A 27,100-nucleotide genomic window follows, 5' to 3' on the forward strand; every position below is an offset into this window, starting at 1 on the left:
CTTGACGGTCTGTGATCATTAATTAAAGTCGTCCAATCCTGTCCTTGGCAGAGAAGTTAACTGGAAGAAACGTTTAAACAGAACCTGGCTCTAGTTGGGCAGCTATATGCCTTGACCGTATTGGGTCAGTGATGCAAATAGCCTGCATCCTTAGACTCACTAATTTGAGAAAGGACGCAATCATGTCACACTCTGAGGGACCTGGGATGCAATACTGTACTCAGTACTGTACTCTAAAGTCATTGAAGTAGGACTCAAAAAATGTCTCTGGGACCCATCTAAAAGACCGCCCCTGGGTCCCGGGAGCCATTACATTGAAAACTATTTACATCACTGTTGGGTTGAGAGATTTTTAAATGGATAAAATGATGCGACATGACATGAGTGTGTAATGTAGTCACTAATTGCACAATGGAGAGTATATAGGTTTTAGTCAGTGGTTAAACATGCAGAACTGAGTTAACCTGATACCATAGTCAAGATGCCACAGAAGCAAAAACATGATCACCTTTTGAGTTTAGATGGACCCGGGTGATTTCCAATAGTCTGATTTTAGGACATAAGGGCTTGTGGTAGGATGATTGCTCCAATAAGTCCTTAATATATTCTTTGGGAAGCTGTCATGAAATTCCAGCAATTAAAAGTGATTCAAATTAATTCATAAATGTAATAGGCAAGCACTGAAGAGAGTCCATGATGTGACTTGACCTTCGCTTGGTGCCAGTCAGAAGATGGACAGCGGCATTTTAAACTAACTGACAGTGATTTAGGCAGCCCAAGTACATATACATTGCAATATTTGTTAACTTAAAATATGTCATATTTTAGAAAGAATTACTTTTTTCTTAGAACTTTATCAAGATATAACATTTTAGTGATGACAAATTGGAAATGTTGCTATTTTTCACTGGAACCAGTTGATAAAGGTAGTTTGTTTTCTTGCAAGTAATGCTGTTATTATAATGGTAACAAAGTGAATACTGACAATGCTGACATTGTTTTTTGGGTTGCTGAGCCACACTTATTTTCCACAGTAAAATGCACAGAAGGAAAATCAAACTTGAACAAAAAACTTCCAAAAGATTAACAATCTAATATTGTCACATCACTGACACTCACTGATTATACAGATGAAACCTCTGGTGATGTCATCCTGGCCACTGATCATTTGGTGGGATTAAAATGTAGGCTATGGCTAATAGTGGTGTACTTTTAACAGAATTATTCTGCAATTTAGTGCAGTTTTCAGTTCTATATCCATGTCCTTTCATAGTCTGTTTTAATTACACTATTGCGTACATTTTTACGCTCCCCTTCAAAATCTAGGTATTCTTTCACATTTGCAATAATTGTCTTTTATAGTTCCTTCTACTTGTACAGTTCCTTCTAAAATGTACAATATTATATAACGCCATGAAAATAAAAAATAATGCTGGGAATGAGTGGGTCACCCACTCACCCTCTGAAGTGTTTTCCAGTATGCATGCACCTCTAAAAGGGCTCTAGAGGGCAGCATTGCATCTGCTTAATACGTGATCTTTATTCTTTGTGATACAGCTGTGACTTCACTCTCAGACATTGCAGGGGACTCTTCAGGAAATTGGGGGAATTCCTGGCATTGTTCCCCCACCCCCCATTGTTTATCTGGGTTGGGTTCTGTTTGTTTTTCAATTCACGCAAATATTGAAGTTAACGTAGAACATTTATATGATAATGACATTTCATTTTAGTGTAATATCAAAACCTAGAAATTAGGTGGTCAATCGTCTCAGAAAAGAATGTGACAGTCACAGTGCAAATACCGTAAAAACATTAAAAAAAAAAAAACTCCGTATCAGTTAGTAATTAACAAGTAGGCCTAGTACTAGTAGCCTAAAATATATGGCCACCAGTGCTGCATGCCATGCCAATATGAATTGCGGTGTAATTCCTTGGGAGGGCGACGGTATCCACCAACTTAATTTATCTATTTATTTCAGCGAAATTGAATTTATTAAAACTTCACCGGGTTAAGATATGATGATAAAACTATTTCCCCACATGCCCACAAAGTTTGATGTGTGGATAGCCCCGTTTGGAACCTCTACATAGCTGCTACGCTTTAGCACTGCAGCGTAGATATTGAGGTTCCAAACGGAGCTAATGTGTGGAGTGTGTCAGCAGGAATGAATAAAACACAGCGAGGTACAGGTATAATCAAACCATGGTTAATAATAATTAATAATAAAACAATTTGGCATTGGCTGTCTATATCCTATCTGATCTCTGAACGAATGAACAAACATTATGCATCACTCAAGGTTAATACTGGTTTATCAACATATTATCTTACGATAAAACGTGTTTCATACTCCAGCTGACGGTCTTTGTTCTGCTGCCTGATCAGTGATAACTGAGTATGGACGCCCACTGTCGCCCAGGCAGGCAGCAACTGGAGACACACCTGTACGAGAAGAGGAATTTGACTTGCGCCGAGTATTACGGTAATATTTCAGACTGATCCCTCCCTCTCTCTGATAGAACAGAGTCGAGTCGATGATGATGCCTCGTTAACGAGCTTGACCGAGAAACCCAGGGACACACAGGAGGGGAAAAGTGAGGAATAAGAACAATAAAACGGGGCCACGCGGGAAGGACCAGGGGCTAGATTGCACAAAATAGGTGAGTACATTATGAAATGAGATAAGAGGGGTCGCGGGTGTTGCGGGTTTGTAGTTTATAGCTGGCGCACTGCAGCGTTGGCAAGGAGTGGTCATCGAGACAGACCAGCCAGCACGACTTTCCAAAAGGCTAACCACGTTAGCATCGATGCTAACGACGTTTTACACCCGAGGTTCAGTCGTTTGCTTCTCGCAATGCTGCATTACCACCAAGCCCAGTAGGCCGTGTGAGAACCAAACGGACAACGAACACATTACAGGCGCATAAAGGACTACCTACATGAGAATAGCCGTGGAGTTGAATACACGCTAACCAGCTAGCACCTTCGGCTAACCTGGGTCTGCTTTGCTTTTGCCAGGCAGTGCCAAAGCTAAGCTAACGCTAGCCTGGCGGCAGTGTTATCAGTATGTGGGTTATTGTGATGCTACTGTAGCTAACCACTTAAAATGGGTCACACCACGGCTGCTAAGCAACACAGTCCATTGCATTGATTTGGTTTCTAAACAGTTCTGTTGATGTGAGCTCTAACTTTTAACATCACCACAGAGTGTAAACAAACATTATGCTTTCTCGTGTTAGTGTTTTGCACACATTTTGTTTTTGTAGTCGTGGTCGCCTCTGTGTTGTCTAACAACAAGCCAACTGTACTCATCGCTACCGTCTGCCCCGGATTACTGGCTTGCGTTACCTAATCAATATACAGCCGGTTTGATTTTCGCTAGGTCAGGGAAATAAAAAATGTCTGGGTTTCCGAGGCTAGGGAAACACTAGCCCCGACGGCAAACGGCGATGAGGGCTCTTCACAAAGTTTGAAAATGATCGCAGGGAGTTGAACAACGCGGTTACTCGCTGACGCTTGCCTACTCATAAAAGTTGTTTCGTTTTTTTTGTTTTAGTTTCTTTGCTCTGGAGAGTCACGTTGTATTCTAATCCAGAGAGAGGACAAGCCCATTCATTCAAGACTGCAGCCATTATAGGTAAGGGCTTGGCGAGGAGATGAATGTTGTCCTGTCCAGACTAATTACCTACGGTAATGGGACACCTTTTGCTGTTGCACATGTTTGGCAAACTGATAATACGTGTGTTGTGTTGTGTAGTTTATTTAAGGGTGATGGTCTGGATGTTGTGTTAATCTAGCAGCAGGCTGTGTCTGTCAGTGTCACCTAGCGAACCCGTTCGGTGGGTCTTGTGTGAACTTGTTTCAGTTGGGAAAAGGCTGGGTGGGGACAACTAACTAACTGACTTGTACCTTGTAGAAGAGCAACAAAGGCAGGATCGGGAGTCGAACACGCAAACTGATAGGCTGTATCAGCAGCCTAGGTGCCCGGACTGCTACCCTGGTTGTCTGGGCCTAAAAGAGATTTTTAACACGGGCTTCAAGTCCTATGTAGAGTAGACCTACCTAACTTTGTCGTGTGTTTATCTTTATATTAATCAGTAGGTCAGGAGTCAGTCTTCAGATGCAAATTACCTGCAGGTGCTCCTCCCAGTAATAACAGTGTAGTTGAGTGCAAACACACTTGTTTTGTATAGGTCTTCCATGGTAGTTATCAGACGGAGTGGGCGTTTGATTGTTGATCCAAGCTATGGGCACCAGCTGAATTTGTTTGTGCTCTTCTAAGGTGTGTAGGTAAATCTAGCAGGTCTGTGTGTGTGCACATAAACATGTGTTTGTTAGGCGGTAAGTGGATTAGTGGGTTAATGCCTCAATCTCATTACAAGCCACACTCTGCTTAAACTAGTGCCAATGGCATTACACTGACTTATGAACTAACAGCAGTGTCAATTACAGCTAAATTCATAAAGGATGTACATTGTGTGTGTGTGTGTGGGGTTTCTTGACAGCAGGTGCAGGCCCACATTCCATCGAGCAGTTTCATCATACATGCAACAAGAACTGTATTGTCTGTGACGTGATTATATATCTTCTGACATAGTGAGTGACTCACGCTGAGTGATGGGTGCAGAACCAGATGGTCACAGACCAAACTGACTTGTGGTGTCAGGGCTGGATCAGATGTTACATGTGATCGTGGACCCAGAGGCCCTCTACTTGACATTTTGACCATGCCTTGTCATCACAATCACAATCTGAACCATTTGACAGCAGCATGGCCTTGTCATTCTCAGTCTCTTCTCAAATATGCTCTAGATATATACATGAATCTCAAATCCTTGTCACATACTGTGATGGACAATGGGGATCATGGAGGCAGAACAAGTGGTTCAATCCAGGAATTTTGTGCTTGTGTGAGCATTGTGTTCCTTAATATAGGAGAACAAAAACCCTCAAGTTTTAGCCATGGGGAATTTCAGGAGTCTTTCTCAGAAGCCAGAAAACAGAAGAGTAATGGATTGAGAAGAGCATTGCTAAAGGGGAAGTGGTTTGTGGTGGTATGATTAGCACTCTGATGGTAGGGGATTTTCAGCACAACCATTCTGTCAGTGGTGGAATTTAACCATCGGCTATTGACCAAACTCATTCTATCAGGGAAGTAGCAGAGTATTTTCATGGTTTCTTTATCTGAGCCTGTGTAGTCTGTTGAGGAAAATGGTTCCTAGTAGGCTGAGGCAGCACTCCTGTCTCCTCTTTACTCTTCTCTGATAGAGAATCCACAACATCCTGTTACTCAGGAAGTGGCTGGAAGGGGAAGGAACAAGAATGGGATGGTAGCCATGTTTTCATTGTTCAATGAAACTCACAGCTGACTTCCGAAAAGACGTCGAGGGCAAAAATGACTGCAAGACAGGCAGCTGAGTGTAGGACAGCAGTTAGGCCTGAGGTCAAGTATCGGGAGCAGTAGCCTATACACACACAGACAAAAGCGTGTAGTCCCACGCAGAGTCTCAATCTCTCTATCCATCTCCTTCACACTTGCGCTCACTTACACAAACTTCTCATTGTTCCTGATGCCTCCCAGACTGACAGCTGCAAATTCCCTCCACTGGCTGTGGTTAACACACACACACACACACACACACACACACACACACACACACACACACACACCATCATTCCCAAGGCCACTGGCCAAGAAATAGCTTTCACTATTTGTTTATAATCCTTCTTGAGAGTTTATAGTTAGCCCTGTGTCAATGACAGCCAAGCTCATTATTGAAATGAGATAGTGTTTGGAATGTTATGTGGATTGCACTTATAATTATTTTGTATGTCAGAGGAAGGACAAAGATAAAGATACGTTTGTATTGTCATGATAGATGAGAGCTAGAGAGATATTGTATAGTCTGCGTGTGTCTTTGCATTTGGGTCAGTGTGACCAGTAGGTTGGCCTTGGGAGAAGCCCCCACAGAGTATTTTACACAGAATGCAGACTGATAATTGCGACCCATGAAGGGCTTTTCCAGTGAATGAGTGGGTGGGCTGATGTGGTAAATTGGCCAGAGACAATGTGAGGAATGCTAGATCTGCTTTTATCTTGAATTCAACACTCCTTTTCTTATCTATTCCGTATCCTCTCCTTCAACAATCCCCCAACCCCCCTCCTTGCATCAATGTGTTTTTTTTAATTGCCTATCTGTCCCCACTTTCTCTTTGTTTTCTTGTCAACTTCTTTCTCTATCCTCTTGTTTCCCTTTCTCCTTCTATCTCAGTGAATACCAGTTGTCTCAGCTTTGACCATATAAGGGCGTGTGTGTTACAGGACAGCAGATTGTGCTTTTCCTTAGGTTGGAGGTTGTGATCCCTGCCTGGGGCGTCACAGCAGTTGTGTATGTAGACTAGAGGGCATTTGGTATGTGTGACGTCATCACCTTTCACTTGTCAGTCTGTGTCTAGACTGGCATAAATTCACTTTGCAGGTTGCTTGTCTGGGTCTAGAGCGGATACGGAAACATACATACATGTATGTGTTTGCAAATTACCAGATACAGTATGCTAAACTGGATCAGACTTGTTAATTCAGAATAGAAACCAGGCCTTCACAGGTGATGTGGAAAGCCAGGTTAGGTGAGGTTAGTCTGTGACCCTCTTTCAGCTGAACCCTGTCCAACCAAAATCCTTGTGAAATGCTTTTACATCACTCGTTTTCTCATCAATCCCTCCCTCCCTCCCTCCCTCTTTTTCCCACAACATCACTATGAATGGATAATTTTCTTAAAGTGACCAATTTCCTATGTTTGGGAAGCGGCATGTCCCACATGACACCGTATGTGTACGTATTAGTCATGAACAGACTCAGACTGAAAGACAAGAGCGGACATGGCCTCTACCAGTTTCATTGTGGCCTTAAAGGGCATAGTAGTACAGGCCTCTCACAGGATGATGTCATCGCATACCTGTTTGTCTGCCTCTCTTGCTCTTCCATTTGCTCAACCCATTAGGTGAAACTATGAGTCATTTGTGTGCCTCTTGCCACCCCCCCAGCTCTTGATTTCAATATGCTTCTGTTCCTCTTTGTTGCTGTATTTATTGGTACATGTTAACATCTTTACTTTTGGATGCGCCTGTGCTACAACTGTAAATGCAGGTCCTTTGTTGCCAAAACCTCCATCCCCTATAGAGCGTCGCAGTCCTAGGAAATGATTCCCCATGCATTTGTACCATAGACATTTCAAAAAGTATTAATTTAAAGATCTGTAAGCCTCGAACAAAGCCAACTCGGATCGTGACAAATCATGACAACAAACACAATTTTGTTTGGGCCGAACAAATAATTAGAAGAAAAAAGGGCAGGGTACAACACTTTGTTGGTTGTTTTTCTTTTTTGTAATTTGTTCGGCCCAAAATATTGTGTGTGTTGTCATGATTTGGCACGATCCGAGTTGGCTTTGTTCGAGGCTTACAGATCTTTAAATAAATACTTGAAATGTCTATGGGAAAAATGCATGGGGAATCATTTCCTGGGCCTATCGTGACATCGTCGTCATGAAAGGGGCGGGACTGCGACGCTCTAGTCTTTTATTTCCTGTTTTCTTTATAAGCAGCCATGTTTGCAAGTGCACATCAGCTGGAGAGTTAGAGAGACACTAAAGCCTAATTTATAGGCTACTTCGTTGCATGACTGTAGTTAGCCAAAAATAACTGTGTTTTTAGCTTGAAAGTCGGCTATTTTAGGTGAGCAACACTGGTGTGCTACAAAGAATTGGGCTTAAAGACACAGAAACAAGGGCTCAGTGAAATTCAGCCACACTGGCGCCCCTCCCCTGCCTTGTCCGACCGGTCATGCAAGTCTGTGTGTGTGCGTGGGGGGGGGGGGGGGGGGGGGGGGGGGGGGCAGTGCACGGGCACAGTGCACGGGCACACTGTAACGTTTTATCCACTCCACTCCTGTATCCTCCTGTTTTGGGCATGTAACATTTTCAAAAATATAATATCCAAACAATTTAAAATTATTTTTTGTTTTACTATTTCTATTTTTTGCTATTAAATCGCCGTACAACAAAGTATATTAGGGCTTAAGTGGTTAAAAGCAGGACTGACACAGAGTCTGGCCTTCACAGAGGGTTTATCAGCAGATAAGATGAAGGAATTACACGATGACTTGAGTCTCTGCTTGTTTGTTTTCTCAACCACGTGTGCACTGAGAGAGTCAAAGAGTCATACATACTAGATGAAGACTGATAAAAAGATGTTATGAAGGAAGAAACAAAGCGTGAAGATGTCAGGCTAGAAGTCAGAGGCCCAAGAAGAGGGGAGGTTGTGTTAGAATAGACTAGAGATGGATGTTTTACTTTAGTGGATAGGAGAGGACAGATGGCTCACGGGAGTTGTCTTTCTTGGTCTTCACCGCTCTGTTTCTCTCTGTGCTGACAGTGTGTTTTCTCTGGCCCAGATACCGCTGCAGCCTCCTGCAGCTAGCTACTGTACGCAGGCCAAATGTTGAGTAAATATAGGGCGTGTCTGGATGCTGGAGCTTCCGTGTGTCTTCATAGTGCAAACACAGCCCAGCTCAGTGAGCTCACACGTTTGTATGGTATTTTCACCATGTTGCTGTTTTTCGAACAGAAGTGTCTTCAGACTCCACAAAAAAAATCTCATCCCCCCCCCCCCCCCATCTTTCTGTTTCTCTGCAGTTCATTCCTCCCCAATCTGTTGACCCTCCTCCTCCCCTCCTCTTTCTGTGTTTGGTGGTTTGGTGAACTTCTACCCATGAGCCCCTGCAACTAGAGCTTGGTGTGACCTCTGACCTCTTCTCCAAAGCCACGCCCACAGGTGAAGGTGTGTATCTGTCATTGCATGAATGAATCAAGGATCACCTGTGCATGAATCAAGGATCATGTCTGTGCAGTGTGTAATGATGGTCTTCCTAGTGTGTGTGTGTGTGTGTGTGTGTGTGTGTGTGTGTGTGAGATACCATGTCCCTTCTAATGTATGACAGAACAGAAGTATCGATATGGTGTTTATGGTAAGAGTTATAGAGTTCAATCAACATCAACAAAGATCTGCACTCTACACACTGTTGAACACACTTCAAGCAAGGTTTCAGCCCCATTCACAAGTCCATTTAGCGGGTAGAATAAAGATGTCAAGTAATTGTGTTATTGGTGAGATGTCCCTTTCTTTAAGAGAGTCAAATGGTGATTGCCAAGCAGACATCAATCTCTGAAATTGGTCATCAAAGAAGGTCTTCATCAGCAGATATGTCGGATATAGTTAATATTCCTCCCCCATTTAAGAGTATCAGAGAATCGGACCACAGAATTGCTACATTGACCAAGCCCTACTTCCTGCTGTACTTTGTATAGTGCTTTGTGTGTGTGGGTATGATGTCAGATGGTGTATTGTGTGTAACTGTCTGTGTGCGGGAGAGTGATGTCAGACACTATCATTGTATGCGTGCATGCCATGTACTGTACATGATGTCAGACACCCGCCGACGCCGTGTCCTAGCGCTGTCGCATATATGAGGCCCTGTGTGTGGTGTGTAACGCCGCACCCCTCTCCCCCTGGGGCTGTATAGTGTGTATGGAGCAGTGTGAGAGTGCTGCGGCTCTGCTGGAGTCGGTCAGGGAGCAGGAGGTGCAGTTTGAGCAGCTGACCAGGGCGCTCGAGGAGGAGAGGAGGAGAGTGGGCCTCCCGGCCACTAGCCCGTCCACCCTGGGCCACTCCCTCCCTCACACACAGGTAACATCCCCCTCGATGCCCGCCAGCCTCCCCCCCTTGATGACCCGCATCTCAGCATCACCCAGCTAACGCTGTTAACCCTTAACTGCCCCGTCCATCTGATATTCACATGCATCATCAATAACATCTGACACATCACTCAATTGTCACACAACCAACCAAGTCTTCATGCATCCTTCTCGACATCTAATCCAACTTTCAATGAGTTGGGTTATCTGCTCATTGCGCTATCCATCATTGATGCCCTCCGTCTATATGCTCCATCCATCCTCCTCCACCACCACTCGGTGTGTTTCTATGTCTACAGTACATGTGTGTCTGTATGAGCCTGTGTGCGCACACCTGTCGGTCCATCTGTCTTCAAATGCGTGTCTGTCGGCCTTCATCTGGCAACGGATCAGCTTGTCTGTGTACATAGTTTTACAGCTTTTAACATGCAGATAGCCATCAGCACGTACTTCCACATACCTCTCTTGTCACTCACCGGATGTACCTGCATGCATGCATGCATGCATGCAGGCACACGCATACGAATGAAATAAACTACATATAAATGCATAAATATAAATGCTTGTATGCACTGCACATAAGAGCCACACTCACATACAAAATGCATGCACACTTTACAGAGATATACAGATGCTTGAGCTTACAAATATACACATCCAATCACAATATGAGCTTGTGCACACTTAACCTTTAGAGTAGGTTACACATTTCAAATGGACAACCCACCCACTTTCCCCTCATCACTTTCCCCCCCACATACCTTTCACCAGCCCCCTCTGATGGAATCTCAGTTATTTTCCTCTTTGTTGCAGCATGTTTTCTTTGGAATGTGGTCACTTGTCGTGCGTGCATTGCCTTGCCCTGCATTCACCCTGTATCGTTATGTTAATGGACTGGCTTTTCTTATAAGAATGGTTTAATTGTTTTCCTTCTGCATGATGCTACTTAGTTATTACAAGATTGCATGTTCCAATTTTAAATGGCATGTATTGTGATATAGTTTCTGTTATAGGTGCTCCGATCGATCAGCCAACGATAAGTGGCATAAAAGTCAATCAAGTATAATATTGTTTTGCATCTTTATCTTTGTGACAGGCAACATTCTCCCCTTCGTTTTGGCATGGGTTTTCATATAATTTTGGAAATATTGCATTTTCCCCTTAAATACAAGATCGGTATCGGCCGATCGTCAGGAAAAACAATCCGTGATCGGGATCGGTCCCAAAAAACCTTATCAGAGCACCTCTAGTTTCTGTTTTATTTACTATGAGTGTGCTCTTGCATATATTTGTAACAGAGCTGAGTTCATGGCAGATGTTACTTTGTAGTTAAAGATCATCAGCTGATCTGTGTGTAGGAGGCTTAAGACTCCCTGTCTGCTGTCCTGTTTTATAGCTGGGTTAATTAGTTGGACATGGTTGCCTGCCGCCTCCATGTCTAGTTTCGCAGGCTTCTCAAAAATAGTCTTGTGACTGTATCAGTCAGTTACTGGACGCTAGTTTTTTATTCCTAGGATAGCTCAGGTTTAGGAGCGCTCGTTTTACCACTCTTTTACTACCGCAGATTTTTTAATAGTTTTTGGATTAAGGTTGGTGAGGGGTACGTTAATAGTTTTTGGATTAAGGTTGGTGAGGGGTGCGTTGCTCCCCTGCTTGCGGTTATGTTTAGGTTAGAGTTAGAGATAGGGTTAGTACTAGTCATAGAGTACTAGTAGGCATAAACACTTGTGTGCGGTCCAAAACACAGCCCAAGCGCTTCCTACTCCACTGACAACCAATCACAGCGCTCCAAATTCCCTCCCATCATAGGAATAAAAAACTTGCTTACTGGACGGTAGGCCAGACTCTCCCTCGGCTCAGAGTCTTGTGACTGTATCAGTCAGTTACTGGACGGTAGGCCAGACTCTCCCTCGGCTCAGGTGACTGTATCAGTCAGTTACTGGACGGTAGGCCAGACTCTCCCTCGGCTCAGGTGACTGTATCAGTCAGTTACTGGACGGTAGGCCAGACTCTCCCTCGGCTCAGTTAAAAGAGTCTTGTGACTGTATCAGTCAGTTACTGGACGGTAGGCCAGACTCTCCCTCGGCTCAGGTGACTGTATCAGTCAGTTACTGGACGGTAGGCCAGACTCTCCCTCGGCTCAGTTAAAAGAGTCTTGTGACTGTATCAGTCAGTTACTGGACGGTAGGCCAGACTCTCTCGGCTCAGGTGACTTCAGAACATCAACACTGGAGTTTATCAGCGATGTTCTCTCGAAATGTGAAAGGACACAACAATTGTAATTTGTAGCGGTCAGGGATAGACATCCTGTTTATCTGACACATTGTACAGTTTAGTGCCTAAGCCAGTGCTTGGCATATTAGGTGCAAATTACACCTGTTTTTGCCTGCAAAGCTCCCAGACCATATTGAGATTGTATATTTGTAATTGATTAATGTTAATTGGACAAAAATAGGAGTCATTTTCAAGATGAGTTGCATTGCATCTAATAACAATTTGCCCCTTTTTTGGCCTTGGGCCAATGATTCACATTGCGTTTCATCCTAACATCCTAAGCAGCACATGGTACAATAAGACATTAAGGCTAAAAGAAGAACATAAATGTCCTGGGGACTTGTTTCCATTGTGGTCACAATTACAATTTAGGCATTTAGCAGACGCTCTTAATCCAGAGCGATTTACATTAAGCAATAACAAAAAAGCATGGCATACATCACGTATATAAAAAGTAGTTATCATGAAACATGCGTAAGCTAAGAACGTAACAGTGGAGTATCTATGTAAACTATACATACTATACTATATTATACATGTGTACTATAAAGTGCTATGACTACATAAAATGATACAATGATACGTGTCATCAACAAATACACTACACTATGTACAAAAGACAATTACATTGTGGTCCCCTGATGTTTTTTCACGACGATTCTGAAAGAAACCAGTGTTACACATACTTAAATGGATGGTGTCATGGTATTCCACATTTTGGTGGCAGAGTATAGTAGTTAGTAAATGTATTGCTGTTCTGATGAGGGCACAAAGGAAATAAGCCTGTTTTCCTGTAAAACAACAGTCCACAACCCCATTGTTACTGAATATAAAGGCTTTTAATCTGAAGCAACTCCACCCCCTTCTGGATGTAATATGCATTGCAGTGAGTCTCTGTGTAGCCTAGTATATGACTGTTATTATTGGCTTGATGGTGCTACTTTCCAGTGTCACCATCCTCCTAAACGTGAATTTAACCTGAATGGCTGTGAACGACGTGCAGGATTCTCAAATGTATTTCCAGCTTGATTTTGTGTCTCGATGAGCTCTGTTCAACTGCAAATATCAAGTTCTTTATAACATAAATCCAGTGATGGTGAATAATAGTCTCAAGAGAATTATGTTGAGTATCAATGGTTATAACTGACCAGAGAGTCGGAGAGGGAGTAGCTAGCTAGTGAACAGGGATGAATGGCTGAATTCCAAAAGTACTCGCCCCTCTGTGACTCACTAGCCGTAAATATGCAGGGGTGGTTTGGTCAGTGCTGAATGTGCTTGAGCAGCAGTAATCCTATCTGAGGTTTTTTTTTAAGAGAGATTGACCGAGCTGCTTGCTGGAATTGTAGGCAACGTCCCCTTCATTATATGCAAGGTTTAAGATGGTTGATTTATGTGAATGTGTGTATACTGTTACCGTTTAGACGTTGTTCATTGTTAATGTTTAGGTTATTTTTTTTACAATGGTACTTTTCTCTCTCTGCCCCTTCAGAACGGGCGTCTAGGGGATGCAGACATAGAACGACTGAAATTAAGTGACGGTTACATAAACGGGACACAGGTGTGTGTGTAATCTCAATCTCACATGATTTAAAATATAACACAATATTTCAAAGCTCATGTTAACTTTTCTTTATAATTGTCAACTACGTTTGAGTGTATTTGAGCCATGCACAGACAAGTGCCTTGCATGAGTGAACATAGTCATCTTAAGGTGTGTGTGTGTGTGTGTGTGTGTGTCACAGTACAGGATGGTTGACCCTGCTCACGGTGCTCTGGATGAGAGTTACACACCAGAGGACGACTCACAGGAAGCGCACTCAGTTTTCTCTGACGAGGGATCAAGACGGCAAGACAATGGGGTAGGGAGATGAACTGTGTACACGCACGCACACCGGTTTGAGAAATAAAGTTTCATGTTTTATCACATTGGACATTCAGTCCACTAAAAAAGTAAAAATACTTATTCTCTATCTGCATGTATCTTTGGGGGTGTGTTTGTTAGACATACTAACAGTCCGACAGGCATTAGTCCGACAACACAGTCGCTCCCGACATGCGCGGTCGGTTGCAACTAACCCGTGGCTTTCCTGGGAGGTTAGGTTTAGGGTTGGGTTGTAGGACTGTTAGTACGTCGGACCAAACGCTTGCACCCGTTTGTCTGTTGTTGTCTTTGTACCAAACCATACCATCATATAACATCTTAAACTTTTGTTTCCCAGATGATGAAGCCTGTAGCCTCACGCACAGTTATGCCCCCTGACTCCATGTCAATCGACGGTGGCCTTTTGGTCCCCGGCATGGGTGGCTACAGCGCCACGTTGGACCGTCCTTATCGGCAGGCCGGAGGCGGAGACTACCCCACAGCCACAGTCCCCAGGAACTACCACTATGCCCACTCGGTGGGCTATGACGACTACAGGCCAGCGCCCCCATCGGAGACCTATGCCAGCCTGAGCAGAGGCACACGAATGGACGACCGCTACAGGTAACATGGGCACATGGATGGGGCTTATGTCTGGACGCACTGTGTTTTATGAGCGTCATGTCTTTTATGTTGCGGTATGCAATGAGCTGGGTGAAATAATTGATACGACAAGACAAACCTTTAATTATAAACACTGAATTGTAATGTTTACTGCCAACGGGATCTAAAAGCCAGACCTCACCAATGCAACTAGTTACAACAAAACTGTTTTAAATGGCAATGGCGTTTTTGGTCATTTTATTTTTAATTTTCAGTCTGAAACGGATGCCTGTGTTTCTGAACCAATCGGTGTCGCATCCCTTCAGGCTATGGGATGTTAGTAGTGAGAGACAGACGGCAAGCTCAGCATGTTTGCTGCTATGGGCCTTATTTCTAACTTAGTTATAATGTTTTCATATACATATAATGTAATTAAGTTGTTCTGTAATTAAAATCAGTTCAAACCGGTGAATGAAATCAAGATTCTTTCAGGCCGCGATTCGTCATCACACAGCACGTTTTCGTTCAAAGGAAGTAATTACAATTGGCTTTTTATGTTTGACATAAAAATGGAAATCTTCCCTTGTTTTGGCATCTATTGTTAGGTATGCCCATATGATGACCACGGATATGCTCTAAAAGTGTGAAAAACATATTTTTCCTTTCACTATGTCTTTAAGGCCAGTCCACACCAATGCAACTCCTTGCAACTGCCATTGGGGATGTTGCAAAGAGTTGCATTGGTGTGGACTGGCCTTAATTTAGCAATCAATAAAAGCGATCAACTCATGTCCTCTACCATCCAACATGTCCCTCGTTAATCCGTTGATGTATTCATCCTTTTGTTCACTTCACCAGGCAGGTGGATGGCTACAGGACCCTGGACTCTGGCTACCGGGCCCCCAGTCGTCAGCAGATCGACCCCTATGCAGCACAGCCCCAGGTGGGCCGGGGGATGCGGGCCATGGGCTCGGCCATGGAAATGCGCTATGGTCAAGGGCACTATGGCATGGAGGACGACCAGCGTAGCCTAGGCTATGATGACATTGGCTATGACATGGGGCCTCCACCCATGCACCCTGGTGGTTATGGGACTATGCCCCGCCTCGGCCCTGGCCCTGGGGGAATGGACAGACGCAGACTTCGGTATAACTGGATATACTGCTTTGTCATCATCATACAAACTTTGTTTTAATGCTACTTACAGAGTCATCATCTGTGATATAGAATATGTACTTGTGTAATTGCAGTTTGATTATATTACTCTATACGACTACATACGAATATTTAGTGCCATATAAATCAGTCTAATACCTATTACCTAGCTCCTGCATTTCAGCTTGGGTTATAGCACGCATGCATTCTTAACTACATAATTTAAACAAAGTTCATACTTGAATACAACAAATGTTGATGTTCGTTCATCCACAATTTGAAGGAGCTGTGAAGACACTTTGGATGGTGACATGGGAGGAGTGGATCCTTACACATGGGGTGTTCCTATGACGATGGACAGGGGAAGTATGGCATCATTAGACAGCACGCTAAGGAAGGGCCCTCCCACGTCCTGGAGACAGCCGGAGTTGCCGGAGGTGATCGCCATGTTGAACTACCGTCTGGACCCTGTCAAGACCAACGCTGCTGCCTTCCTGCAGCATCTCACCTTCAAAAATGACAAGGTATAGCACACACACACACAATATGGCTGTCACTTTGTCCAAAGTCTAATTGTTTTCCCCAAATTGATCCCTAAAGACGGCCACCGCCTACAATGTTGCAAAGAATAGTTCCACATTCTCAGTTATTACACATACAGTATAATTGCTGCATTGTAGCTTAGCCAATTGACTATGGTGCCATGGATAACTTGAATTCAAGTGGTTGTGACCCACCTGAAAATGTATTTTCTGTTCAAAGACCTGGAGAGGCAGGGAGACCGCTGTTACTGAACAAATATCACTCTAGTCTAAAGCAATGATTAATATCAGAATATTGAGCTTGAACTTAAAAAGAAAAAAAGTTTAGTTTTAGCCCAAAAATATCACTTGATATATATATATATTGAACATTTGAATTAAAAGTGACATCCCTATAGAACGAACACACACACACACACACACACTGTATTCAAATATAGGAGTCCAGTGTGAGCTTGCAAATGGGTACAGAAGGCCTATTAATCTGAAGTATGTGGTTCTTCAGGTGAAGTCGGAGGTTCGTCGTCTGAAGGGTATTCCATCCTTGGTCTCCATGTTGGATCACCCCAAGAAGGAGGTCCACCACTCGGCCTGCGGAGCACTGAAGAACATCTCCTATGGTCGAGACCAAGACAACAAGATTGCCATCAAGAACTGTGACGGAGTGCCAGCCCTGGTCAGGTTACTGAGAAAAACCCGTGACCAGGACCTCACTGATACCATCACAGGTAATGCTGTTCATATTAGGCTTGGTCCGGTCTGTTGTATGATAGTTTTAATATGATTTTAAATGTCTAGCATGTTTTCTTTGCTTAGTTTATAACTACACATGTAGCCTATACCACTCTTACTTGGGCCCACATATATGTAGCCTATACCACTCTTACTTGGGCCCACATATATGTAGCCTATACCACTCTTACTTGGGCCCACATATATGTAGCCTATACCACTCTTACTTGGGCCCACATATATGTAGCCTATACCACTCTTACTTGGGCCCACATATATGTAGCCTATACCACTCTTACTTGGGCCCACATATATGTAGCCTATACCACTCTTACTTGGGCCCACATATATGTAGCCTATACCACTCTTACTTGGGCCCACATATATGTAGCCTATACCACTCTTACTTGTACCCACATAAATGTAATGCCTGAATTTCACTTGGTAGCGTGCCATGTTGCAGACCCAAAATAGACAATCTACAAAAATGTATAATACACCTATTAAGTCATTTGTTTTGGAAGCAACCACCAGTGGGAAGGAATTTGACCCCAAATCAACTCAAGGCTTATGTTTCTGCTTGCGTTCTTGTATGTTGAGCTAGAAATGTCCTGAATTCTTCCCTTGTTGACTTTGAGAATTGAATTAATAAATCTCATATTTACATTTTTGATAAACAAAAACAATATGTATTCAACCTGGCAGGCACGCTGTGGAACCTGTCCTCGCATGACTCTGTGAAGATGGAGATTGTGGACCATGCTCTGCACGCCCTGTCTGACGAGGTCATGGTGCCCCACTCCGGCTGGGAGCGAGGGAGTGACGCAGGAGAGGAGAGCTGCAAACCACGCCACCTGGAGTGGGAGACTGCCCTCACCAACACTGCTGGCTGCCTTAGGTACACAATGAAGGAACTAAATAACTAGATGAAGGACCAATTGTCCAAGTCTTCTATAACCGTGCCCATCAACCCTTTTAATTTCAAAGATACACTGTTTTTTTTATGCCATGGACCCCATTGGGTACTCATTTTATCAGAGACCCCAATTTGTTTTCTCTCGCTCCCTCCAATAGGAATGTTAGTTCAGAACGCAGCGAGGCCAGGCGGAAGCTGAGGGAATGCACAGGATTGGTTGACTCGCTCATGTACATTGTCCAGTCACAGATCAACCGCAAAGATGTGGATAACAAGGTAAATGCTCTTTTGATACGTCTTAAGATGGCTTTTAACATTATGAAACATGTTTCATGTGAGACTGATGGTACCTTTTTGTCTTCCGTCGTGTTCATCCCTCTCTTCAGCTGGTCGAGAACAGCGTATGCCTGTTAAGAAATCTGTCCTATCAGGTTCATCGCGAGGTACCAGGCTGCGACCGATATGCTGAGACAACGCCTGTTAGTCAAGGCTCTGCCCCAGGCTCCAACAAGGGCGGCTGCTTCGGCTCCCGAAAGGGCAAAGGTTTGTCTTAATCTGTCAATTAGGGTTCAAAGGTCACTGGATTTTCATTTTCTCCCCTCTGCTCAGAGGTTTGCTGGTGTGTTGAGGCTTGTTGGTGGCAAGATCCCCTATTGCTGTATTTCATTCTCTACCACTCTTCTTTTCCTCTTCTCTGTCCTCCTTTCTCTTTCTGTCTCCTTTTTGATCCCTCCCCAATTCTGTCTCTCCTCTGTGTTTCTAGATGAGTGGTTTGGAAAAGGTAAGAGTCTCTGATTGGTGTTAATTTCACCTCGGTTTGTGCATCTTTTGCACGTTGCCCATTGATTGCTCACCACCTGGTATCACCAACTAGTCCACTAACATTGAATAACACTTCACTGTGCAAACGTGGATGTTCAAGCCTGTCTCATCACATCAAATACAATCATGGACTTAATCATTGTCAAACTGCATGGTCAAACACTCCTGCTGGTGGCATGATCCCATTTCACACAACCTAGACATTCTACCAAGCTAGAGGACGGAGGAGGTTGGAATGCACTCCCAAGCCAATGTTTTATAACCTATAGATCGTTACGTTTTTGTATCTATTATTATTCAATTATTCAATTCTCTTTCTTCCTTTACCTCTTTTCGTGCACAGGAAAGAAGGATGGGGATGATGGGAGTGCAGACCAGGTTGACATTCCAAAAAGGACAACCCCTGCAAAAGGTATGTGTGTCTCGCATTTATTTATTTTAATGACCGTTTCCAATATCTTGGGTTGAGTTGGGAGGACAGCCGTAGAGAAATCCTCTTCTCTGGGGCATTAAAACAAACCTTTGCTTAGATAGACCAATATTTCTTTGTGTTCTCTGTCAGGCTATGAGCTGCTGTTCCAGCCAGAGGTGGTGCGTGTGTACACGTCGCTGCTCAGAGAGACCCAGAACCCCTCGGTACTGGAGGCTGCTGCTGGGGCCATCCAGAACCTGTGTGCTGGACGATGGACTGTAAGTGATTCACTTAAAACTCATCCAGCAGTAGTGCTGTTGTCGTTTTTCTAGTAGTGCTGTTGTCGTTTTTCTTTTTTGGTCATTGTTGTCATTATTTTGCTTTCTTTATATCAGTAATATTGTCTTGTAATGTTCATTGTTGTTTTTTGTATATTTGTATTGTCTTGTGTGGAAAAAGGAAAATAAATACATTTGTTGGAGAAAAAAAAAGAGAAGCTCATCCAGCAGGGGACAGTAGAGCTTCTCATAGAGCTATCTGTCTCAGATCTAAAGGACCTCCGTTACTTAGTTTCTCAAATCGGAGTCGGTAGTCATTATCGATTCATCTTATGGGACGACCATTGCTCTGCATCATCTATATTGATGCAACATTTATTTTTATTTCACCAGTATGGTCGATATATACGGGCCACAGTACGCCTGGAAAAAGGTCTACCCATGATGGCTGAGCTGCTGGCCCATGGCAATGACCGCGTGGTGCGGGCCATGTCTGGAGCTCTAAGGAACCTAGCCATTGACAACCGCAACAAAGAACTGCTTGGTAAGCTTGTGCCTCGCCTAACTGTCATGTGAATTGAAGTAACGGGTGACTATGTGTATTGGAGCAACGGGTGACTATGTGTATTGGAGCAGGCACCCTCTTCAGGCCAAAAAGGGGGTTGGCAGCAAAAGAGACCACAGCACACAGGGGAGTTAATGTCTCTTTTGTAGTAGCTGAAGAAATGGATGTGTTACATGTAGGTCTTAAGTTTCAACAATTGTAATGTTACTGTAAGATCTTCTACAAATATGGAATTCCGCAACGCATACCAGCAACACAAAATCATACATTTGCTCTTGCTAAGACTACCATTAGCATCTACCGTATTCTTGAATGCCTGCACAGCACATTGCAATTTACAATTTACAATTTAGGCATTTAGCAGACGCTCTTAATCCAGAGCGACTTACATTAAGCAATAACAAAAGCATGGCATACATCACATATATAAAAAGTAGTTATCATGAATCATAAACTAAGAACGTAACAGTGGAGTATCTATGTTAACTATACATACTATACTATATAATATATTATACATGTGTACTATAAAGTGCTATGACTACATAAAGTGCAATTCTAGAGCTGTCTACGTAACAAGCTATAGGTCTGTTTAAAATACTATCTAAGTCTACATAATGTGCTATCTAAGGGGCTAGGCTAGGGCAAGTGCTACGGGCCATGGTGGAGTCTGAAGAGGTGGGTTTTCGACTACGGCGGAAGATTGGGAGTGAGGCTGCAGTTCTGACTGTGATGGGAATGCCAGCATCAGAGTTTTGTATTCTGTGCGGGCAGCGACCGGGAGCCAATGGAGGGAGCGGAGAAGGGGGTGACGTGTGAGAATTTTGGCTGGTTGAAGACCAAGCGGGCTGCGGCATTTTGGATCAGTTGGAGGGGCTTAAGTGCACATGCCGGTAGGCCGGTAAGGAGGGAGTTACAATAGTCAAGTTTTGACAAGACTGTTGTCTGGATTAGGAGCTGGGCTGACTCCTGGGTGAGGAACGGTCTAATTCGTCGTATGTTGTAGAGTGTAAACCTACAGGATCTAGTGACAGCTGTGATGTGTGTTTTGAACGAGAGCTGACTGTCCAGGACAACACCAAGGTTCCTGGCTGTCGGGACAGACTTTACCAGGGCGTTGTCTACATTGCTTAATAGTTGGCGTATAAATTATAGACACAATATAAACATTGTTGAATAAATGGGCATCCTTAATATCCGCTGTATATATTATGTGACAATATCAAACATACAATCTCAACTGAAAACACCAAACTGAACTGCCCTGGCTAAGTAGTTTTCTCCCACAAACTAACAAATCCACAAGTTATGTATCTGTGTGTGTAATCTGTTGCGCATGCTCGCAGACTGTCCTAAACTACATGTAGACAAAATGGCCAAAACAAAAGTGTTTTAAGCAATAAAATAATTGGTAGCGATTTAAAATACGGCTGTGTTAATCATCCAAGACAAATCCTTCCACATGTGAGCGAACTCCTCTGTTGTCTCTGCTGCGAGCTGTACTTAAGTTTTTGATTTGCTTTTAACTGTTTTGTATTGTTTGTATTTTTAAACCTGTTGTACAGTGACATTGAGTGCCCTGAAAGGCGCCTTATAAATGAAATGTATTATTACTCCTTATTATTACTCCTCAACACGACAAACTGTTCTTGCTCATTTTTTTTATCCTTTGTTCCCCATTTTTAGGCAAACATGCAGTTGGTCACCTAGTGGCCGACCTGCCTGGAGGTCAAGGCCAGTCTGGACGTGTTCTGTCCGAGGAGACCGTAGTGTCTGTACTGAGCACACTCACCGAGGTGCTAGGCAACAGTCTAGAGGCAGCAAAGACCCTGCGAGCCTCGCAAGGCATCGAGAGACTGGTGCTCATTAACAAAGACGGGTAAGTGACGTGTGTGTGTGTGGGTGATGGATTAACATAATATCCATCAAAACTGTAATTTTGATGTATAAAAGACAAAGTAGTATATAAATTTGATTGTCTTAAATTATCTAAATTCATAACCCAATCCAACTTTCTGTATTTTCTCCAGTAAACGTTCAGACCGTGAGGTGCGGGGAGCAGGCCAGGTGTTGCAGCTTGTTTGGGCCCACAAGGAACTACGTAAGCCTTTGGAGAAGGACGGCTGGAAGAAGACTGACTTCATGGTCAATCTGAGCACCACTAACGGTCCATCCAGCCGAGCCAATGGCAACTATGAAGACAGCACGCTGCCACTACTGGATAGAGGTAGATAGACTTTTTAACATTTAATGAAATGATGAAGCATAAAAAGACAGTATTCCTCAAGTATAAAAGAACAAAATTATGATTAGTTGAAAACTGCGTCTTCAAACAATTAACCGAAACTATTTTGTTTTTAATGAACGGGTTTAAGTAATTTTGCTAGAAGGATCCTTTCTAATAAAAAAATATGAGTTGTCTATAGCTCCCATTTTGCTTTGTATTCAAACTTGCAGTCTTTTATTGCTGTGGAAGTGGTATTCTGTGATTAATTTCCTTCACCCAAGACCCATAGTATAGTCTATTAATAGGTATGCATTGTGGATCCTTATTCTAATCATAACTAGCTGGTTGGTTTTAACACGACTCCTGGACAACATAATGCTTACATTATGTAGGTCTTCACGATGATATCAGATGTGTGTTTTTCAGTGGCAAGTACTGTGTCTGACTGTTAATCAATATACTGTTTTTTTACAGGGGAGAAGAGGGACATGATTCCTTTAAATGACATGGGCCCTGGTGAGTGAATGCATGGTTTATGACTGTACCAAAAGACCTAACCTTAATTACTCATTCAATGGATCCTATCTGTGGATGATAGGCATGTCATGATATATTGTATATTGATATACTGTATATCAATATAAACTGGTGGCAATTTAAATCGATTTAATGTTGACAAATACAGGATTTGAGATTTGTGGAAGAGAAATGATAAAAATGTTTCCTGTCATTTGCTACAGTATTGAAAACAAACGGTATTGTAAAAGAAAAATAAGACAATACTGGATTTGTGCAAGAGAAATAATAATAATAATAAATCATTTGTCTGAAAAATACATTTGTGTTTAAAGAAATTGTGAAAAATCGTATTGTGAACCTAATATTGTGATTCGGATCGTATCGTGAGTTGAGTGAATTGTTGCATGCCTAGTGGATGACGTCTCCCCATGCCTTATGTTTGTTTCAGAGGGCTACTCTACACTGGAGCAGAGGGAGAGGAGACACACTCTAGATGACACGACAGACACTTTACCAGTAAGAGTGTGCACACACGTGATTGTCCATTGAGCTGCACTAACCATGTGACTCTTCTCACACACTCTCTCTCCTGCACTTCTTTTAAAGAGGCTTCACTTTTAAACTTTTCCATTAATTAATAACCTTCAACCTCACAATTACTGACCAAAATTACTTATCCCACTCACAACCTCACAACCTTTTCTCCTTTCTCTCTCTGGTTGTCTCTCAGCGAGGGGTGTATGGGGGCAGGAAGGGCTCCTTGCCCCTTTTGGACTCCTACGATGGTTAGCCCTCCCCCATCCCCTCTACCCCCCCTCTGCATGTAACAGCATGGTACGTCCAACTGACCTCTTATCCTGCATGGAATCTCTATAGGGCGCTCATCCTCTGTCTTCCGTAGCTTCTATAAAAACCCCTTGTGTACCAAGTCCAATTGTGAGGTCTTATCGTGGTGCACTGATCTGAGATCTGCAGGGTACTGATAACTGAAGAACACAATACTCTGACATGTGTACATGCTGGTATAGTGTTCCTGCAAGTTGTTCCTCCTTGGGAATTGTGGTAAAATGCTACCATAGACTTACCAAACCCCAGTGTATGTTTATTATAAACGTTGACCCTGGCCTGGTTAATGACAACTGTGGTGTGCGCACAATATTGTACCACAGAATAAGCGTTGGTGTTGTGTCCTTGTGTTGTGTACATGTATACTGTATCTATATCGTTGCTGTCGGTCAGAAACTATTCCATTTATGCATGCAATTGTCGTATGACAGTGTCGCAAGTTTGGAAAATGGCCCACTTACAAGCTCACAATGTGTTACATATATTTTTGAAAATGTTCTCCTATAATGCCCAAAATAGTCTGTGGGGTTCAAATATTTTAAGCAATGAAAAGAGACCAAATAATTACTACTAATAATAATTGATCCAGTGAAATGGGTTATTTTCCAGTTCCAAGAAAGTAACTGGTTTGGAATGGACTTACAAAGGTTCTGCCCGACAGTGACAATATGCCTGTTCTTCTGTGGTTGTGTTTGTTTGGATTGTTGGTAATACATGCTTCCTCCTTCTCTTGCAGAAAAACTGATAGTGTGCATTACTCAGTGTGGGCCTTCCCTTCCCTACCACTGCTATTGAGGCAGAGGATAAGAGACCAACTCTGTCTCCTTCTCCTTTCCCCTTCATCACAAGACAGTGGATATGAAGATGAGGGTCAGCATCCAAAGAAAGCGATTGTGTTGCAATCAATTGTGATATACAGCACACACTTTTTACAATAGTCATTGTAGCATCAGAAATATATTCTCTGTTGTTTAAATTATATTCCTTTCCTAAAGAGCAATCACCTTTGTTGACAATCATTTATTTTCCAGTCTTTATCATCCTATTGTTTTCTTTCTTTTTTTTTTCTTTTTTTTTCTGTCATCAACCACTTTTCAGTAACATTTTGCTGCCATCATCTAAATCCCAAGCGTGAGTTTGTAGCCTTTTGTGTAGGATATATACTGTATATAAAATGAACATGGGATTGACTACTTTTTCTTTTCTCCCCCTTTTTTTACATTTTGGTTCCTTAATTTAAATCGTCCCGGTAGTGGGTGAAATGGGAGTTTGGGAGAGGCCGACAAACCAGTAGGAATGCGGCCGGCATTGTAGATTTGAGAATGTTTGTATAGGAGTTATTTTTCCATGTCTCTCAAGTCGTTTTCGCTGGTTTGAGGATGGGCAATGGATGTAGGCAAGCGAAGGCAGGTGTGCGTGTCTGTATATTTGTCATACAATAAACCTGCCAGTGTGTGTGATTGAAATGGACCTCAATGTGACCGTGTGTGCGCATGTTGGAGTGTTAAAAAAGACCAGGCTTATAACGACATTGTTCAAAATTACTTGTATTGTGTGCTTTTTTTTTATTTGGTTTTCTTACTCCTGTGACAAAGCATGTGTATTTTTGATTTATTTTCATTTGTTAGTTACAATTTACCAACTGCCTATTGTTTGTACTCGATACCTTAATTTCAAACTGTTTTTTTCCCCTCCCCAAATGACAGTTTAGCTGCTGTTTTTTTTTTTTTTTTTTTTTCTTCTCTTCTGTGTGTTTGTGGATGTTTTTATTTAAAAACACTCCCGTGAGTGGATGTGGACATAAACGGTGTGCTTTTAAGTACAAAATACATCAAATTGGAGACTTAAAAAGGTGTGCCACTACCTTGGGAGATACACTACTCAACCACTGAACATTGAAACATTCTGACTTCAAGAATAGAAACCATTCCTAACTCTACTGTTAAGAGAACCACACTACACAACAGACGAAGGAAACAGAAGTGCTTGGTGTTGAACACCACGGAATGGACTCTGGTGAACGCTGTGAATTCTAACTAATGTCACAGATTCTGGCTGGCAATTTATGTAATCAACTGACAGATTTCCTGAAACGTGTTGGTGATTAATAAAACACTCAATACCCATTTTGTTGATTCTACGTTGCATACATTGGTGTAAAAGGACACATGTAGGCTTATAAAGGTCTTGTAAAGTCTTTATTTTTGCTCGGCGTCTGACTTTTTGACAGACTGAAGAGATCACGGGACATGACGTACAAGTCAAGGGGTGGGAACAAGAAGCACATTTTGTTATATGAATCTTTTGTTTTGTATTTTGGCTTTTGTGACTGGTTTGTTTTACTTCTGTGAGGGTTGGTATATTTGGGTTAAGTGGGAGAGCGCATTATGGTCTCTGTTCTACTTTATAAACCCAGTTATACCACTAATACGTTGTAATGTCATAAGAGACCAATCTTTTTTTTTTCTCATTTTTACACAAGTTTATCTGTAATGTTGCCTATCCATGTAAAGTTAAGATGTACCATTCATACCTGCCTTGGCTCTGAAAAGTTGCATTTTTGTCTGTAAAAGTATGTAACTGGCAATACTGTTTTTATAAATAAAGAGCTTTTCTTAGACAAGATTTGATGCAGTGGCTTACTTCTTTACTTAAGTACTTTTTTTTTTCTCTGGATCTGTACTATTTTTTAGTATGCTTATTCATGACTACAATGTGTACTATTGTAAAGATTTACTTTTTAATACACTTTTGTACACTTTGAAAAAACTCATTTGAAAAGTAAATGCAGAGTTGAATTCCAGGTATATCTGCCAATGTATAGCCATGGTAAATACCTCAATAACTAATGTGTGCAAATTATTAATGCTGTGTTCAGCCTGGTCAGTATAAAGAAGATTATATATATATATATTTATATTAGGTCAGATTTGTCTGGTTTCCAGGCTATCTTGGCAGCAGTATAATAGTCCACTTTATGTTGTGGCCTATCTTGAACTGTATGTTGTCCAATTAAAATGATTTGTTGGATCATGACAGCTCCTCATATTACTCCTTTTCTGGAGGGGTTCGAGGGGTAATCTGCCGGCTAATCTTACATGGCTGAAAAGCTATTTTAAGTATGTTAATAATAATCTAATAGTTGTTATCCACATGAATATTGTGTGTGAGATAATTGGTTGATTGATATTCTGACATTTTGTAGGAGGGGCTAAGCAGGAGCCACTTGAGGTCATAAGGATGTAAAAACAAGAATTGAGAAGAACCCCAGACCTTGTTGGCAGAGACAGCAGGTCAGACCCTGGTTTAAAGAGTATAGCCTTCTTAATTCAGTGTTAGATGTCTTCTTTATTTTCTCTACTTATTTTCCATTATATCTTTGCTCAATTTAGTCAATCTTTCAGCACTGGATATTGATTGCATGAATAAGGACTGCTGAGAATGAATTAAAAAAAACATTGAGACTTGAGGCAGAAATACTTTTACTGAAGTGTGACTTCAGGTAATTTCAGGTCAATTCTCTTCAGAGTCATTTATCTTTAGTTTTCCAAACAAGAAGCTACACACAAATAGTCCACATGACAGATAATTATTC

The 27,100-nt window shown here is 42.3% G+C and overlaps 1 protein-coding gene across 10 annotated transcripts; it reads left to right on the forward strand.

Moving 5' to 3' along the window:
- Window positions 1-2,439: 2,439 nt before the first annotated feature.
- Window positions 2,440-26,130, forward strand: LOC306928641 (catenin delta-1-like). Of its 10 annotated transcripts, XM_079508902.1 has the most exons (23): window positions 2,440-2,661; window positions 3,558-3,638; window positions 8,695-8,839; window positions 9,582-9,745; window positions 13,517-13,585; window positions 13,770-13,886; window positions 14,247-14,512; window positions 15,350-15,637; window positions 15,930-16,170; window positions 16,694-16,916; window positions 17,626-17,818; window positions 17,995-18,112; window positions 18,223-18,379; window positions 18,600-18,617; window positions 19,002-19,070; window positions 19,221-19,348; window positions 19,742-19,892; window positions 21,600-21,792; window positions 21,944-22,140; window positions 22,615-22,656; window positions 23,108-23,175; window positions 23,390-23,493; window positions 24,242-26,130. In XM_079508902.1, exons 4-22 carry the CDS (start codon window positions 9,587-9,589, stop codon window positions 23,447-23,449), a joined length of 2,757 nt encoding a protein of 918 aa, XP_079365028.1. In that variant the 5' UTR covers window positions 2,440-2,661; window positions 3,558-3,638; window positions 8,695-8,839; window positions 9,582-9,586; the 3' UTR covers window positions 23,450-23,493; window positions 24,242-26,130. The 10 variants fall into 10 exon arrangements, with proteins under 10 accessions (XP_079365028.1, XP_079365032.1, XP_079365030.1 ...); XM_079508906.1 differs by lacking the exon at window positions 23,390-23,493; XM_079508904.1 differs by lacking the exon at window positions 3,558-3,638.
- The last annotated feature ends 970 nt before the right edge of the window (window positions 26,131-27,100 follow it).

The sequence above is a fragment of the Electrona antarctica genome (assembly GCF_951216825.1).
Source record: "Electrona antarctica genome assembly, chromosome: 1".
NCBI lineage: Eukaryota > Metazoa > Chordata > Actinopteri > Myctophiformes > Myctophidae > Electrona > Electrona antarctica.

Excerpts from the sequence above, each read along its gene's own strand:
- LOC306928641 (XM_079508902.1), top strand. The coding sequence starts at position 9,587 with ATGGAGCAGTGTGAGAGTGCTGCGGCTCTGCTGGAGTCGGTCAGGGAG. Across the intron at positions 16,917-17,625 it reads CCTCACTGATACCATCACAG|GCACGCTGTGGAACCTGTCC; the intron begins GTAATGCTGTTC and ends TCAACCTGGCAG. Across the intron at positions 23,176-23,389 it reads ACACGACAGACACTTTACCA|CGAGGGGTGTATGGGGGCAG; the intron begins GTAAGAGTGTGC and ends GTTGTCTCTCAG.